The following is an 18,899-nucleotide window of genomic DNA, read 5'->3' on the forward strand; positions in this document are numbered from 1 at the left end:
CAAAATGACCAGCGTCCAACAGTCAATTTTTATGTAAGTAAATTGCATCCATTAATCCATCCATCCATCCATCCATCCATCCATCCATCCATCCATCCATCCACCCATCCATCCATCCAAACATTAATTCATCCATTGATACATCCATCCATGCATCCATCTAAACATCCAAACATCCATCCATCTATCCATCAACCCAAACATCCATCCATCTATCCATCCATCCATCCATCCATCCATCCATCCATCCATCCATCCATCCATCCATCCATCCATCCATCCATCCATCCAGAGAATTATTGAGTAGATGTCAGAATACAAGAAGGAAAATCAAACCTAAAAAAAGTTATGTAGTTTTGGTTGAAAAAAAATAGTTGGTTAAATGATAATACTTGGTATTTCTGAGTAAATTAGCCTTTCTCTAAAGGTTATTGTAGGATGATGTGTTTTTGCACTTGGTACAAATCTTAAAGAGACCATCCAAACAAGGTCTGGAAGGAACTGCCTCACACTTGTCAGTCAAGCATGACTGACAGTTAAAGGTACATTGCGGAGAATTGAACAAATTGGTCCAAAACAGCAACAAAAAAGGCATTTCCATGGTTTTGCATGATGGAAATTAGACTATTGTATTTGAAGACTTAAAGAAAGAAAGATATAAAGGGTCAAGCAAAACCATCCAAACAGAAAACCAGGCATTTTTAAAAGAAAATTATGTTTTGGGGGAGAACCTTAGACACAAGGTTACCAGGTGCCCACACAAAAACAAAAAACTGAAAACAACACACACATCTGCACAGATTGAGTAGAGTTTATGAGTTTCCAGAGAAGCTGCACGACGACTGGTCGGTCCACTCTGAAGGACTGGCAATTTCATTCGGGTCGATCTGAGGGAAAACCACGAAACACAACCTCTGGCCCACAAATGTTGCCTTTTCTGTATAAGGATAAGTAAGGAGTGAAGAGTTAGCTGAAAGGAGTGATGGAAAAAAATCTGCAGTCTGCCCCTCTGCTCTGCTTTGCCTTCTGAAGGGGTAGGGGTGTCCCGTCTAACTTCCAAATGAAGGGCCACACAGTCTTTCAAAAGAAATGCCGTCATGCACAGGACTCAAGGCTCCAGGTTTTGAGGACTGGCGTCCTGCTTGTCTCAAATCTAAGGCTGTCTTTATAGCTTCGTAATGACAAAGGCTACCTGATCCAGGTAATCTGCAGCAGGTACAGCATGGACAGCATGGTGCCAGGCCTGGTGTTTGTCAATGTCTTTTTGTCTAGTCTAGTTTTGGACTGGTGTATGGATGACATTTTCTTTTCTAATAAAACTTCACTAGAACTATTTTCCAAACCACATGGACTTGTTTACACATTTTAGTCCTTCACGAAAGTTCTTGTTCTATCTGAATTTCTTTCTTTTTTTTTACCAGGAATGGCTGTGGTCATTTAAAGACAAGTTTGCTTTGGTTCTGGACATTAAAAGTAGAGTAGAGTAGAGTAGAGTAGAGTAGAGAAGAGCAGAGCAGAGCAGAGCAGAGCAGAGCAGAGCAGAGTAGAGTAGAGTAGAGTAGAGTAGAGTAGAGTAGAGTAGAGTAGAGTAGAGTAGAGCAGAGCAGAGCAGAGTAGAGTAGAGTAGAGTAGAGTAGAGTAGAGTAGAGTAGAGTAGAGTAGAGTAGAGTAGAGTAGAGCATCATAACTGTCCCGCATTTTTTCTCCGCCTGTAGCCCTCACCGAAGAACTTTAAAGGCAGGAGTAGAGCAGAGGGGCAAATTGGGATTGACCCTTAAAATGTTGTAAATTTGTTTAATAGCAGTTTAGTCAAACACTCACCAATCATGCTGTAGATGCATTTTGGTTTTTCCTTCCAATGGACACCCAAGAAGTAGACGGGTACTCCTGTCAGCATGATTACCAAACCAACACCACACACCACTGGCTCTGAGTACAGACTGAATCCAAGCAGCAAGGCCCAGAACATCAGGTAACTCACAGGAACCAGCAGGTTCACCTGCGGAGAGAGACAGGTGCCTGTTGAAGACAGTAATCTGGTCTTCCATTTGTTCTGAAGCGATCCTGTTGAATTATGAGTCATACCCTAATAGGCCGATACAAGTTGGGTTTCTTCCAGCGGTAGTACAGAAGGCCCGCAATTGTGACACCGTATGATAGATAGTTGATGAAGGAGACGTAGTTGATCAGGTTGTGAGTTTCCCCAATGCAAAGTATGACAATGGTGGCAGCACACTGTAACACAGCAGAGCATTATCTTGATTCATTACAATTTGATGTCATCACAGCTGTGAGAAGAAACAAAAGCAAAGTTCCACACACCTTAACCTGATTGAATAGGAAGTCAAAGGCAGATGAGAAAAAGGATCACACTGAACTAAACTGAACTTTCAACTTGTGCTTTGATAAATCTCTTTATTCAGATTTGTGGAAGTTTTCAAAAGTCATCCCTTCGTCTTAAAATATTAAAGAATTACTGGTTTTAAAGTCCCACACTGATCATCATTTGGTCTTTTTTTAAAAGTGCCATTTTTGGCCAAAATATAAAAACTTGTTTCTGCCATTGACTGTATGTACTGTATAGAACTGGACTGATCGCGTGTCACTTCACCCATAGAAAATGTCTTACTCCAGGCTCCAGCGAAATGAAATCAAGTCTTAACAGCCAAATTTTCAGCATACAGACGCTGCCATGTTGAGGCCAGACCACAGGGATTCGTCAAAGTGGTCTAAGTCAATGCTTTTATGGCAACTACTGTCACCAATCAGGAGTGAGCTTGTTGAAAGTCTACACTCCTTTCTCTAAAACTGACTTGGGAGAATGTGGCGACTGTGTGCATGAATGTCTGTGTGAGTGTGTGAATGTGCGTGTGAATGTGTGTGTGAGTGGGTGTTTGAATGTGTGTGTGACTGTGTGTGAATGTGTGTGTGAGTGGGTATTTAAATGTGTGTGTGACTGTGTATGTGAATGTGTGTGTGACTGTGTGTGAATGTGTGTGTGAGTGGGTATTTAAATGTGTGTGTGACTGTGTATGTGAATGTGTGTGTGACTGTGTGTGAATGTGTGTGTGTGAGTGGGTGTGTGAATGTGTGTATGAATTTGTGTCTGAATGTGTTTGAGTGTGTGTGTGACTGTGTATTTGAATGTGTGTGTGTGAGTGGGTGTGTAAATGTGTGTATGAATTTGTGTCTGAATGTGTTTGAGTGTGTGTGTGACTGTGTATGTGAATGTGTGTGTAAGTGTGTAAATTTGTGTGTGACTGTGCGTGTGAATGTGTGTGCGACTGTAAAGTGCTTTACAAGGATTTGCCTTTTTTTTACCGTTAATGGATTTTTTTTGAAAGCTGTAAAAACCTCATTTTATCAGAATAAAATTTTTGAAGCACACATGAGCAACGGTGTCTTCCACTGGCTGCCACATTGATACTTTTGACCTCAAGTGTTTTTAAAATCGGACTATAAAATGAAATGTTTAATTATCAACAAACAGACATTTAGATTTAAAAAGGTCAGAATTTTTTTTTATGAAGTTGAGGGTATACTGTAGCAGTATAGGGACCTACTTCCACACAGGAACCAGTCTTGATCAGCATTCAGTAAGTTCCTTCAAGAGGAACCTTTTATCTGATCATGGAGTAACCGCTGTCTGCATCAACACCTGATCATTGGCTATATCCTTCTTAAAGTGATTTTCCCACACCGTCCAGCCACAAAAGTATGGAAGCGATTCTGTAGCATAATTAAAAAATAAATGTCAAAACCAGAAATGCTTTTTCATTTTCAAAATGAAGCTGCATTTTTTGACTCAAAATTAAAATGAAAAAGCAATCCACCAAAATGCTTTTTCATTTTCTTCTTTAACACTGATTATTCTGTCACTTAATTAAAATAAGGAAAATGGTATTTTCATTTTCAAAAAGTTCTCTGGTAAATGTGTAGCAAAATTCATTTAGAAATGTCTAATTTGACAATTAAAATGAATTAACAGAAATGCTTTTTCATTTTCAAAATGTAACTGCATCAAATGACTCAAAATCAAGAAAAATCAATCCTTCAAAATGCTTTTTCATTTCTACTTAAAAACCACTTATCCTGTGTCATGATTAAAATGAAAATGCAAAGAGGGGCTTGCATTTTCATTTTAACATCCACCCTGTGAATAGTGTTGCATCATTCAATTCAATTTAGCATTTCCAGAGGGGAGGCGGGGCGATGACGTCAGTGCTGTCTCAGGCTGTGTATCCGAATTCCTACCCTAATCCCTAACTACTAAAACCTTATATAGTGTGGCACTACATTGTTCTCATGATTTTAAAAGCAATTCGGACACCCATGCTCACTACTTTTGTCTTTCTGGTGTTGTTCATATGGCGCTTGACAAAAAAACAAAGTGGCGCATTACCGCACCACCTGGTCTGGACGGGAACTACTTTTATTTACCGCAGAGAATGACACCCATTTTCCAAAGTAAAGACATTTTAAATATGAACATTATTACAAGACTATTTCTGAATCTGCTGTGTTCTGATCATGGAAAACGTGGCCGATTTATAAATTATTACAAACACATTGGTGTAAATTTAATGTATTCGTTCAGAAATAAACCACCAAGTTATTAGTCCATGGCAATATTTATTTGTTTTTTTCGTGCCGCTGAACGATTTACAGGCTCGTGTGAGGAGTTTTTTTTCTGATAGTTTTTCTTTTACCTTTCTGAAAATAGCTTTGAATATGAATCTCTCCGTGGTCCTGTTGGCAATAATTCAACCGTTTTTCGTGAGATCAAACTGAAAACGAGCAGATATGCAGCATCACAGGGTGGCAAGGAGAAGCAGACGTCTCAGAAGATTTCCTCTGGAGACCCTGTCCAGACATGCACAACCTATGAGTTAAACTTAAAGTTTTTTTTTAGTTAAACTTAAGCATTTGTTTCTAATTTTGCTCAAGGTTACACAATCTGCTGGGTAAGAGTTTAACATTCTTTTTCAACACTGGATTATGAGTTGTATAGTCTAACTACATGAAACACTTGTGAATTCAAAGTTTAGTATTTTTTATTCAGAGTCAAACCATATCACTTGTTTTAAACAAAAATACTTTCATTTTCATAAAAATTTATATAAAAAATCCAAAAATCCAGCCAAAAAACAAGAGATTTTCCGGCATTCATAAATACTTGATAAATTAAAATGTAAGACATCAAAAATAAATATAAACATTCAAAAAATGAGATTTAATTTCCTCAATGAAATAATTACTGCTCCATTTTACAGGGTCTTCCACGTCTCTACTGCTATGCCAACATAAAAGTTTCTGTCCTGGCCCTCTATGCTGACGGTCAGGCCGACACAAGTCTGGATTTTCGGTTGGACCATCAACCATCTGGTGGAGCAGCTTTGGGTTCCTCACACTCTGGGGGGGGGGCACAGGAGACTGAGGTCTTGGTATTTCTTTTCTGGCTGGCGTGTGGCACATCTTACAGTGTGGTAGCCAGGGCCTTTGACATGACGCGGTCCACTGTAAGTGACATTGTCCACAGGACAGTGGACCGCATCCTCCAGCTGATGAGCAGGGTCATCCAGCTTCCCAGTGGGAATGAACTGCCATTGGTCGCCTCTGGTTTTTTAGCAGCTCGCTTGGTCTTCCGTCTTCCAAAAGGTCGTGGGGAACACTGATGGCTGCCACATAAGAATAAAGGCCCTAAAAGAAAATGCAGGTTGTTATTTTAACAGGAAGCTTTTTTATTCCATTCAAATGCAGGCTGTATGTGACTCTAATGCCAAATTTATAGATATTTTTGTTGGGAATCCAAGATCAATCCATGATTCACATGTTCTATGTAAAAGCCCAATTTATGTAAATCAAACATTACCCACCTGAAGGATCCTTTTAGGTGATGGTGGGCATCTCTGCATTGCACATCCCATCATGCTGCTGACACCCTACAGGTAACCCCTGAGGAATGTGGTTGAGGCCCGTTACAACCAGAACCACTCCAAGGAACGCTCTGTGGTCGAGAGCATTTGGCATGATGAAGTTGAGGAGGAGAGCAATATTTCTGGGGGCACTGGAAGTAAAATCAACCTTTGCAATGAAAATCATTGCCTGCAGCGCCATCCTGCACAATCTGTGCATCAGCAAAGGGGACTGCTGGGAGCCACAGATGTTGAGCCACAGCAGGAATGACACCAGGAACCAGCAGGACAAAGTGGCGTTCGTCTGCGAGGACAAATCTCTGCTTTCCTTTCAGCTCCAACTGTGACACACATGACTCTAGAAGACCACGATTATTGTTAACATGTTTAAAAATAAATGTTAACATATACAACGAAATTGTAAATATGTACATTTGATATTTATATGAAAATCCTTTTGAGATTGTTTAAAATGGCTCATATTTAAATAATACATGTAAATAATTCACTTTTGCAAAACAACAACGATGATACATTTTTTGAACAATATTTTCAACTCAAGTAAGCTTAACAGAGTCTCCTGTCGCTCTTCCTCCCTTCTTGCTCTTTCCTCGTCTCCTCTGGCTCTTTCAACAAAAACCTTTACCCCAATATGACAATGATTAACAGTTTAATGATAAATGAAGACAAATCTGATCAAGTGGGATCTTACTCCCATCTGGCACGAGCTTGCCTGAAAACAAAAAGGCTATCTTTCTCCATCCACAGATGGATCAGATTTTCCTCATCCTTGTCTGTCCCAACATTTATGAACACATTTAAAAAATGCGTTAATAACGTATGACTACGGTTAGAATTCACTGCTTTTTGGTGTAACATCTACAGCGTTTGTTTTTAGCCTTCGACGCTAATTCGCGTTAGCTTTAGCATTACCGAAATCGATGAGCTTCAAAACAATGTAGGTTGTCGATTGAGGAATATAACATATTACACATGTCATATTACATATTTACAAATATATTTAACAACAGATACTTGATACTTCTTAAAATACTTACATGTTTCGGTCATCTTCCTGGAGCAACCGTCCACCATTTTCGAATAATTTAAACGCAATGCAATGTGGTCCATACGCAATGCGTTCTGCTACATTCGCAATGCATTTTGGACAATATTCACCAATTGAGTGAGTATCGATCCACACTGTTTTTCGTAGAGACTTCTGGGAAATTTCTTGTGCACAAGATTTTTGAACTGTAGATTTGGACACCCTTGGGGGGTGACCAAGATGGCGCTCTAAACAGTGATGTTTGACTGAGCTCTCCAAACCTAACTGTTTTGTGTAATAATACACGGTGAGCAAAGACCCTTTCTTGATTTTTTTAATTTATTCTAAGTTTTTTATACTTTTTTGCAAAAGTTAGCAAAGCAATATGAGCAAACCCGAGAAGAGAAAGACGGAACTCAAGAAATCGCTAGCTAGTGTTGGCTCTGTTAGCAAACCTGCTAACGTTAGCCATCCTGCAAAGCCATCTGCGTCGTGTAAAACTGTTGATGCTAAAGTCAAATTAATCGACTCAATGCATGACTACATGGAGGCCGTTTCAGAACCATTCCTAATGGAAGAAGAAGACTTTCCTGCTCTTCCTTGTAAACCCACTGGTTCCCCAGCTGGTAAGCTGAGAAAAGTCACAGAAACTGAGACAGCAGCTGTTCTTTCTCAACTCTTTTGAGTTATTCAGCTATTCAGGAGAACTACATGCAAATCTCAGCTGTAAAAGACTCAGTTGATATTGTTTTCACTGAGATTAGTGACATGAAAAACAGAGTGGTCCACGCTGAGGCACAACTGGAGAAATATAAAACAATCATGGAAACACAGGAAAAAAGATCTCCCGGCTCGAAAGTTACTCCCGCCGCTGGAATCTGAAACTTCGCTGTTTGGCTGAGAAAGAAAATCAAGACGAGCTGCAGAAGTGATCCAGATCTGTCAATTTGTTCTACCGGAGGCTAAAGACAAATTCCCCAATGGGTACACGGATTTGGCCCAAAGAGACCGAACAACAACCAACCAAGAGGGATCATCAACCAGTTTACTGCGAGGATGCATCGTGATGCTGTCTGGCGCGCCGCAAAGAAGTCTGCCTTCCTGAAAGAACACAACCTGTAGATGGCGGAGGATTTGTCTGGTGGGGAACGCGAACGGAGAAACCAACTGTGGCCGGCCGTGGAGAAGCCAGGAGGGAGAACAAGCTGGCGTTCTTTGTTGGAGGACGTGCCTTTGTTAATGGTAAATAAATCCTTCCACCTTAACGATGGCTACAGATGTGAAAGCTGGATTTGAACGTTTTTTATTATTTTCCACATTTGTCAAAAATGTTGCTTAAAATTTGATTTTATTTGAGCTCATAAGCTTATTCATTCAAGCTGCTACTTTTTATTTTAATTATTATCATTTTGCAATAATCTTGTTTTTTGTATAGAATTATAATGTCTTTTTAAGTATTACATTATACTTAAAAGTGAATTAAATAGCAGCGTTGTGGGTTTTATTTTTATTTTTTTCTTAAACGTTTACTCTTATGAGGAATGATTTATCCCACATTGGCGTTATTTCATAAGGAAATAATTATTGTTATGGTCTTAGTTCACAGCTTTTTTAGTAATGGTTTGCAGGTTCTTATCCTGTTTCTGTTCCTAAGTGACCAAAAATCCTTAACTCAACTTCTTTTTATCTTCTTTGGTCTAAGATGAGGTCCTAGATGAAACGGATTAAAAAGCTTTAATAGAGTTACAACACAAGTTAGATGACATTTATAAGCGCAAAGCAGAAGGAGCGTTTATCCATTCTAGGAGAAGGTGGATTGAAGAAGGAGAGCAGAACTCTGCCTATTTTTTCCAGCAGAGTCCAATAGTAATTCTATTTTACAATTAAATATTAATGGGGTCATTTCTGATGATAAAAGTACCATAGCAAAATATTGTTCTGATTTTTATAGTAAACTTTATTCTTCCAACTATTGCTCAACATCTGCCCTTTTCTTTCTTTTTTTTTTTTTTTTTCAAATTTATTTTTTATTGAAAAAGCACAGGATAAGTTGTACATTGTTTTGACGTGTTACAATGTTCATGCTTTCTCAGTTTTTTAATTGAAAAACAAAAAAAACAAAATAATAATAAATAAAAAAGGAACATGTGAGGAAGCAGGGAGTTTCAAAACATAAATGATATGACATGATTTCAGATGAAATCTGATCTTACAGGCTTAACATATTCTGTCCATATAGACCAAGTAGCGTAAAAAACATCCAGCCGTATTTGTAAAGAGTGTGAGATTCTTTCCATTATGTAAATTCTTTGTACCACATCAATCCAGTCCTCTGTCGTTGGTTGTTCAGGTTTAAGCCATTTTCTGGTTATTGCTTTCTTACTGGCTGCCAGCAGAATGTAGAGCAGTTTCTTATTTTTGTTGTATAGGCCATCAATTTTACTCAAAAACAGACTTTCAAAAGACAAGGGGAAAACAATAGAAAACACATTTTGCAGATGTTCATGTATGTCAGACCAATACTTCTTGATAATCACACAGTCCCAAAATATATGGAAGTGATTGGCTCCATTGTTACCACACCTCCAACATTTACTATTTCCTAGGTATTTTTTTTGAGAGGGTGTAGTAAAAAACCTCATTATGCTTTTCCAACAGAATTCACACCAAATGTTTGATCCTGTTGTGATCCATTGTTTCCGACATATTTGTTCCCAATCCTCCTCTGTGATAGTGAGCTGTCCTTCTCGTTCCCATCTTTCCTTTACATAGTATGTGTTCTCCCCCTTGTGCGACAAGATACTATTGTATAACTTAGAAATTATTTTCGTAGGGCATATTGCTTTTATTAACGTTTTAAAAGTTTTAAGAAACCTTGGGTCATCTGTGGATATTTTAATTTTTTGATTGAAATAGTGCCGGACCTGTAGATATCTGAAGAAATCGTCAGAAATTAACCCGTGTTTTTTTTTTAGGGTATCAAATGTTTGAAATGCTCCCTTATGAACAAATGAGTTGAAATCAGTTAGCCCTTTGGCAATCCATAACTTAAATCTACCATCATATTTGTTGGGGGTGAACTCTGAGTCGTACGCACACCATCTGAGAATTTTTGAGTCTTCCATCAAGTTGCATTTTTTAACTGTGTCATTCCAGGTTTTAATCATCATATTCAGTAAGGGGTCATCTTGTAAAGGAAGTTCCCCCTGTAACTTGATATCTGCTAATAAAGCTTTTAATGGCATTTTTTCAAAAGTTTTCAGCTCTAGATCTTTCCACCCTGCAGTGTAAACTGGAGAACACATGCAGATAAGAGGCCTCAGCTGGGCAGCACAGAAATAGTCTTGTAGACAAGGAAGATTTCTGCCACCCTGATCTGTTTTTAATTGTAAGGTTTTATATTTAATTCTGGGTTTTTTCCCTCTCCATATGTATCTTGATAACATCTTATCCCATTCTACAAACTGCTTTTGGGGTATGGGAAATGGTAAACATTGAAATAAATATAACATTCGTGGTAATATATTCATTCTTATTGAGTCAATCCGTGAGTGAAGGTCTAAAAATGGTATTGCATTCCACCTTTGTAGATCTGACTGTAGTTTAGTGTTAAGTGGTCCATAGTTCACTTCAAACATCTTTGTAAAATCTTTGTGCAGAGCAATGCCTAAATATTTAATTGAGTCTGCCTGCCATTCCCATTTGTACTCGTCTTTAATATTTTGAGGAGGGCTGTAGTTTAAAGTTAAAACCTGTGTCTTGTTTACATTAATTTTATATTCTGACAGAGTGCCAAAATCTTTAAGGGAGTCCATAATTATTGGTAGAGTTTTTGTAGGTTGAGATATAGTTAATAGTAGGTCATCTGCGAATAAGGAAAGCTTTTGTTCCTTTCCTGAAACTTTTACTCCTTTAATGTCTGCTCTTTGCCTGATCCACTGCCCAAGAGGTTCAATGTATAATGCAAATAAAAGGGCAGACATGTTACATCCCTGCCGAGTTCCTCTTTCTAAGGTTATCGTCTCAGTGAGGTCTCCATTGATTTTAATCCTGGCTGTTGGTTTGTTATATAACCCTGAAATTGTCTCAATGATTGATTTGCAAAAGCCAAATTTGCCGAGTACTTTATATAAAAAGGTCCACCTCACCGAGTCAAATGCCTTCTCGGCATCCAGGCTGATCACTAGAGTCTCCTGTTTTTGTTGAACAACTTGATGAATTATGTTTAGTACTTTCCTGATGCTGTCCTGTGTCTGTCTCTGTTTAATGAATCCTGTCTGGTCCTTATGTATCAGCATTGGGAGAATTGTTTACAATCTCCGTGATATTATTGAAGTGAATAGTTTGTAGTCGATGTTTAAAACACTAACTGGCCGGTAGTTAGCACAATCCAGTCTGTCCTTTCCCTCTTTGGGGATTATTGAGATTATTGCTTCGTTCCAAGACAATGGAGTCATTTTTTTCTCCATCACCCAGTTAAATGTTTTTAATAAGGTTGGAATTAGATGAGTTTCCATCGTTTTATACCATTCTGGACTAAACCCATCTGCTCCTGCCATTTTTCCGCTTTTTAGTTTTCTGATCGCAAATTGAATTTCTTCACTAGTAATTGCTGAAAGCAATTTTTCATTTTGCTCAACTGTTAGAGTTGGCAAATCCAAATTTTTTAAAAATGCATCTATTTGGTCACTATTATTTAGGTTTGTTTCTGAGTAGAGATTTTTATAGTATTCATGAAAACACTGTTGAATTTTCTCCTGGTCCGTTTCAATTTTTTTACTTGAAGGATTTTTTATTTTATAAATTGCTCTCTCTGCTTGTTGTTTTCTCAGTTTATAAGAAAGCAGTTTCAAAGATTTGCTGCCTACTTCATAATATTTTTGTTTCATTAAAACAAGTTTTTTCTGTACGGTGTATTGATGTCGTCAATTTCTTTCTTTAATTTTATAATTTCAGTCTTATTTTTGGTCTTTACACTTTGGAAATGCTCCTGTTGAAGTTTTAACAGTTTTTCTTCTAAGCACTTCAGTTTCTGTTGATTAGCTTTTTTCTGGTAGGATGAGATGCTAATTATTTTCCCTCTCAGAACTCCTTTTAGAGCATCCCAGAGAGTTCCTGGTGATACCTCACCATTATCATTATGTATTAAGTATTCTTTAATTTCATAGCTTAATTTATCTTTGATATTTGGATAATTTAAGATGTTATTGTTTAATCTCCAAACAGTGGTTCTTTTCTGTCCAGCCAAGTAGAGACTCACTGTAACTGGATTATGGTCAGAAATTGCACGAATTCCAATATCACTGTTTTTCACTCTTAGTAGGTCATTTTTGAACATAAATATGTAATCTAGACGGGAGTACGCGTTATGCGGATGTGAGTAGTGAGTATATTCTCTTTTTGTTGGATTATTTTCCCTCCACACATCAACTATGCCCATTTCCTCCATGAGATGTCTCATCTTTTTCCCCAATCTTTCTATAGTCACCTTTGCCATTTGAGGAATCGAGAGAGTTATTTAATACAATATTGAAGTCTCCGCCGCATATCAAGGTTCCTTGACTTTTTGTTGAAATTATTTCAAAAATATGTCTATAAAAAGACCAGTCGCTACCAGGGGGAACGTACACATTTAGTAATGTTATTAGAATACTATTGATTTTTCCTGTTATCATTATATACCTGCCTTCTTTGTCTTTGTATTCTGATACGTGTTGATAATTCACTGCCCCAGCTATCAGGGTGGCCACCCCTCTCCTCCGCCCTGAGCTATGGGAAGAATAGAAAACGTGTTTAAAGCCCATTTTATTCAACTTTAGATGCTCAGCCTCTGGGAGATGTGTTTCTTGTAAAAAGACTATTTCTGCTTTATCTTGTTTTAGTTTGGATAATGTTTTCCACCTCTTAACTGGATTATGTAAGCCATTGATATTAAGTGTAAGCAGTTTTACCTTTCTGTCATACATAATGTTTCACATTTTAGTATTTTGCACATATATTCCCTGCTCCTCATTTTGAACACTGAACTCTGAACAGAAAGAAAACTTAACAGTTGAACATAACTAAAAACAAATGTAGGTGACTTAAACTTCCAAGGTAGGGGTCTTAGAAATAGACCCTGTTGAGCCTCTAAAGGCAGTGTCCTCCTCACTTTGGTAGGGGGGGCCCTTTTGAGCAGGGCTTTAGGTGTGGGAGATTGTCCCACCGACAGAACCACGTATAATGTCAGTTACTTATACACCTGATGACCATTACGTCTCAATATTTTTATTTGAATTAAAGGTAAAAGGTAAAAATAAGAAAATAAAAATAAGATCTCCTCAGACAAGTTCTAGTAGATTCTGATTTATCAGAAACGGAAACCAAAGTTACCATTGGGAAACCTTTCCAGGGTATTTATAAAACTCATTCCACCGCTGGGTCAGCACCGGTTCTCCTGAATGCTCTCAGTTTTTCTTTATAACTCGGACCCGGTGGGCCTGGTGCAGTGCGGCCGGTCCCTCTAGTCACCCTGTTCCAGGTGTTCTGTCATGATTTGATTTTGTTGTCTTGTTTTTGGTCCTTGTTCTGTCTTGTTTCTGTTTCCTGTTTTATTTTGAAAGTCTCCTGTCTTGTCTGGTTTCTTGAGTTTTACTTCCTTTGGTTCCCATTCAGCCCTGATCGTGTCCACCTGTGTCTTGTCTGCCCTGTCTGTATATAAGTCTTGTCTCTGCCTTCCTCCTGTGCTGGTCCATTACCTTTTGTCATGGTGTTCATGTCTCCATGTTTTTGCCACACTCATGTTTCCATGTTTCATGCCTCGCCACGCCACAGTGAGTTTTTGTTTTGTTGTTGTCATCCTGCTCTGCAGCGCCTTTTGTTATAATTAAACCCTCTAGCCCTGAACCCGTTTGCCTCCCGCCTCTGCGTCTGGGTCCTACCGGCTCTCGAGCCTCCCGCACATGACAGAATGGACCAGCCAAATTTTTTGGACCCAGCAGAGCGGGACATGCGGCTTCTGGAGGCCTACTGCCAGGAAGCCGAGCATACGAGGTCTTTTTGGGTGTTTGACCAGGCCCAGTTTCCCTCATATGCCTCTAGTGGGAGCTCCCTGGACTTTACTGGGAGCCGGCTTGCCCTGAGGGGGGGTCGTCGTCGCCGCCACCGACCCCGTCCACGTCCAGTGGTGGTCCCGGACGCACCACAACCTCGTCCAGTGGTGGTCCCGGACGCACCACAATCTCGTCCAGTGGTGGTCCCGGACGTCCCCCGACCCCTCCCGGCTCCCAGGGGGGTGCCGCCTGCGCCCCGACCCGTTCCAGCTTCCAGGGGGGTGCCGCCTGCGCCCCGACCCGTTCCTGCTTCCACTGGCACGCCCGACCCGCCTGAGCTCGGCTCCACGCCCGACCCGCCTGAGCTCGGCTCCACGCCCGACCCGCCTGAGCTCGGCTCCACGCCCGACCCGCCTGAGCTCGGCTCCACGCCCGACCCGCCTGAGCTCGGCTCCACGCCCGACCCGCCTGAGCTCGGCTGCTGGCCCGACCCGCCAGAGCCTGACTGCTGGCCCGACCCGCCAGAGCCTGACTGCTGGCCCGACCCGCCAGAGCCTGACTGCTGGCCCGACCCGCCAGAGCCTGACTGCTGGCCCGACCCGCCAGAGCCTGACTGCTGGCCCGACCCGCCAGAGCCTGACTGCTGGCCCGACTCCATGCCCGACTCCATGCCCGACTCCATGCCTGACGACTCCACGCCTGACGACTCCACGGCTGACGACCTGCCTCGCCGGACCGCTCGGCCCCCCGGCCGTCCTCCGGACCTGCCTCGCCGGACCGCTCGGCCCCCCGGCCGTCCTCCGGACCTGCCTCGCCGGACCGCTCGGCCCCCCGGCCGTCCTCCGGACCTGCCACGCCGGACCGCTCGGCCCCCCGGCCGTCCTCCGGACCTGCCTCGCCGGACCGCTCGGCCCCCCGGCCGTCCTCCGGACCTGCCTCGCCGGACCGCTCGGCCCCCCGGCCGTCCTCCGGACCTGCCTCGCCGGACGGCGCGGACCCCCGGCCGTCCTCTGGACTCTTGTGCCCGTCGAGGTTTATCCTCCGGGGCCCCCCCCTCATGTGACTTTTGGAACCTCGGAGCGGTTCCTTGAGGGGGGGGTACTGTCATGTTCAGCTGCTTGTATCGCTCCAAAACAGATTCCGGTGGTTTGATGACCTCCACAGGAAATCCTCTTTCACTCATGTCCTCACTTGCTTCTGTCGCTGTGTTGTAGATCTTGACTCCATCAGCATACTTCACCTTCAGCCTTGCAGGAAATAGGGTTTGAAACTGGATCTGCTTGTCTTTTAGAATCCTCCGGATAGCTGCATATTCTCTTCTTTTCTTGAGAATGAGTGGAGGGTAGTCATTGTCCAAAGATATCTGTTTACCTTTCCAGGTAAAGCCTTTTTGTTGCCATGCTTTGCGGAGTATTTGCTCTTTGGTTTTGAAGCTTAAAAACTTCACCAGAATAAAGCGTGGTGAGGCTCCGTTAGGGGGGGGCGGCCCTAGTGAGCGATGGGCTCGTTCGATGTTTATATTCTCCGCGCCCTCTAGCTTCAAACCTTCACGAAGTAAAGTTTCCACAAAAGCACTCATTGAGGGGGAATCTCGCTCAGATGTTTCTGGCACACCATAAATCTGGATGTTTTCTCTCCTTTCGCGGCTTTCCAGGTCCGTTAGCTTGTCTGTTAGCTTCACGTGTACCTGCATTAGCTCCACCATAACGTCTTCCATTGTTTGGATTCGCTCCTCTGCTTTTTCAATCCTCCCCTCAGCTTCTTCCATTCGGTTATTCACTTTAGCGATGTCTTCTTTAATACTTTCCAATTTTTCGTTGTTTTCTTGGCGAAACGCTCTAAGCTCTTGCAGCAGTATATTGTATTCTGCCATTTCGCTTGTGTTAGCAAACGTTAACTTAGGTGGTAAGCCTCCGGTGACTAGCTTTAGCAGCTAACGTTAGCCCGTTTCAAAGTCAGTTTGCTTCCACCAATTCGCTGCAAAACACTGGTCTTTGGTGTTCTCTCTTTGCCCTCGATGTTATATTCAACTTACATAGTTGATTTCGCCGTTCCCGGGGCTTTTTTTGACTGATTTCTCTGGTTCAGTCGGGAGCCTTCCCACTACACAGCCATCCCGATGATGTACAAACCGGAAGTCCGCCCTTTTCTTTCTTAACACTGTCAATAATATTACTCAAGTGAGTGAAGCGGACAGTCTGTTGTGATGATGTCATTTCTTTGAATGAGGTCTCAGCTGCTATAAAATCTCTGAAAATAGATAAATCTCCTGGAACAGACGGCCTTACTGCAGAGTTCTATAAACAGTTTTCTGACAACTTAGCCCCATTTTTAACAAGTTTTTGAAGAAAGCATTAACAAGGGTCTACTCCCTCCCACGTTATCTCAAGGACTGATTACCTTGATCCCTAAACCGAGAAAGGATCCTCTTTCCTTAGATAACTGGCGTTCCATCACCTTATTAAATTGTGATCATAAGATATTGGCTTTGATTCTTGCAAATAGAATAAAGCCTGTCTTATATACAATTATTGATCAAAATCAGTTTGGATTTATGCAGACTCATCATATCTCAAACAATATTAGATTGATTTTAGACATACCAGATTACTCAGAACTCGCGCAGAATGACAGTCTCATTCTTTTTCTAGACTTTTATAAAGCCTTTGATTCTTTAGAACACAATTTTGTTATTGCTGCTTTAAATAAATTTGGTTTTGGTCAATTCTTCTGCAACACTGTTCAAACTTTATATGTCAATAGTAATAGTTGTATAAAACTCGACGGGGGAACTTCTACTAGATTCTTCTTTTTTTTTTTACTTGTCCTGTCCAACAGCTGGGCAGACAGATGAGAGCTGAAGGCCTCTTGTGTTGGACATATTTTATTTTAACAACAGGGGTTATTAATCTTCAGACAAACCAGAGGTATGTCTGAATAAACCCCTTTTATAATCGAGGCCAAAGTTTTTTCTTTTTAATCATATTTAGAAATCTTTTGTGTTGGACCGGATGGAAAAGGAAAAGAGGGAGGAAGAGAGAGGGATGTTGGAGAGGGGGGGGATAGGAGGGTGATTATGGGGGGGGGGGGTGTAAAACCATGAAGCAGCATAAAGCAACAAGTTTTTGGATAGTTATACTCATTACAGTGTGGTTCAGATGAAATACACGTCTATAAGGGCGGGGCTTGTCCAAACACACACTCAGATGTTATAACATACCTGTTGGCTCCAAAAAATGTTCACATGTCAACATATACACAATACAAATAATGTTCACATACGCATACTTATGCCTTCAAACCAACTAGTGTGAAATATTTCATTCAGTCATGTAAACTATTTATATAAAGGTGAGCTTACATAGAGAACAACCGCCCCCCGGGCAATCACATCCACCATCAGGGCCAGGGCCAGCAGGACCGCCACGGGGGCCCCCAGAGCCAGAGAGCAGGGAGACATGGGGGGACAGAGAGCGCAGCTCCAGCCCAACCAGGAGAGCAGCCCCAAGCTGGGAGGGCCCAAACGCACGGCCCCGCCCCAGAGGAGCGCCCACAACCCCTGACGAGCACCGCATCACCACCCAGGAGTTCTGGACAATCCCGCACCCCAACCCCAGGTACGAGCCAGGACCCTCCCAAGGGAGACCTGCTCCGCGCTCCAGGCAGCCACCCACCCGGCCCACGGTTGGTCCAGGAAGGAGCAAGGGCCAGCCACCCCCGCCCAGGAGGAGGGCACCCAGGAGAAAAGGGGGTCCACAGGAAGTGTTATAACATGGCCCGACCAGGCTCACCCACAGTTGGAAATTTGGCGAGGCCCAGCGCTAAGGGGCAAGGACCAGAACCCACACCACAGGGACACGGACATCCGGCTCAGGTGTGACGTTATTCCCGGCTCCTGGCCTTGCACGAAAGCTCAGGGATCCCTCTCCCTGCGTGGAGAGAGGACTGCCGGGCCCAGGAAACCAGCACCCAGGGGACACGGCCGTCGTTGCCAAGGGCCCAGTACCCCCTACCAGGGATGGGGTAGGGGACAGATGGTCCAAGGTCCCAAATTCCTTGCGAAATGCGTGGGTGTGTGTTTGTGTGGGTGTGTGTGTGCATATATGTGTGTTGGAGTATATATTTTGAGGAGTAGAGGGTGTGTGTAAGAAAGGGGGTGCAGTTAGAATTGGCGAGTAGGGCACTGAGACATCTCCTGATTACTCACAGTGATGACCTATCACCCTCCCCACCTAGGGGCCCTTGCGCTGATTTTGCTGTTCGATGACAGCTGGAGCCCCATCAAACGCTATAGCAGATTTCGCCATGCTAAACGTTTGCTGGTTGGACCAACCCGCAATCAGCGCGAAGCTGCAGGAGACTATCTTCTAAATGTGCTCTTCTTACTGTCATGATTATTATTAAGGGCCTGCTCGCTCATATTTTTTTTAAATCCATGCAGTCAGTGCTTTTATTCTTCGCTGCAAGGAAGGACCTGAAAGACGGGTTAGCATTAGGCTAATATGTGCTAAAACATTAGCCGTGAAGGTACTTAAAACTCTGTGCGGGCAATGAGCATCTTGGATGTAATTATGTGGTGATTACATCATCCTTTATTTTTTTGGACACCACTGGAAACACACATTTATATGATGGTTTAGAGTTTCTCAGATCTGTGTAGAAGCATTTCCTCCTCCTGCGCTTCGAAGCTTCCCTGGACTAGCTTTTGTCTCCGGGCTAGCGTGCCGGGTTTAGCTCCGTTAGCTCTGTCCGAAGCAGGGCTTCCAAAGGAGTCTGTGGTCCCAAACTCCGGACCGCATAAGGTGGAAATGCTGCTACATAGTCCCGAGAAGCTGTGTACAATCATCAGGAGTGCAAAACTGTCACAAAGCCATCTCCCCTGCCGCTAACACAAAGCTACAAGCC

General features: G+C 42.2%; 1 protein-coding gene across 1 annotated transcript in view; it reads right to left on the reverse strand.

Annotated features, from left to right (window-relative positions):
• Window positions 1-227: 227 nt before the first annotated feature.
• The window catches only part of LOC101165956 (asc-type amino acid transporter 1), a 43,976-nt gene continuing 25,304 nt past the window's right edge, over window positions 228-18,899 (reverse strand). Inside the window, exons 9-11 of the mRNA XM_011472821.3 lie at window positions 2,086-2,235; window positions 1,822-1,999; window positions 228-937 (exon numbers count right to left, since the gene is read on the reverse strand). Coding sequence (XP_011471123.1) covers window positions 813-937; window positions 1,822-1,999; window positions 2,086-2,235 — 453 coding nt within the window. The 3' untranslated portion in view covers window positions 228-812. The remainder of the gene's footprint in view (window positions 938-1,821; window positions 2,000-2,085; window positions 2,236-18,899) is intronic.

Source organism: Oryzias latipes, chromosome 6 (genome assembly GCF_002234675.1).
Source record: "Oryzias latipes chromosome 6, ASM223467v1".
Taxonomy (NCBI): Eukaryota; Metazoa; Chordata; class Actinopteri; order Beloniformes; family Adrianichthyidae; genus Oryzias; species Oryzias latipes.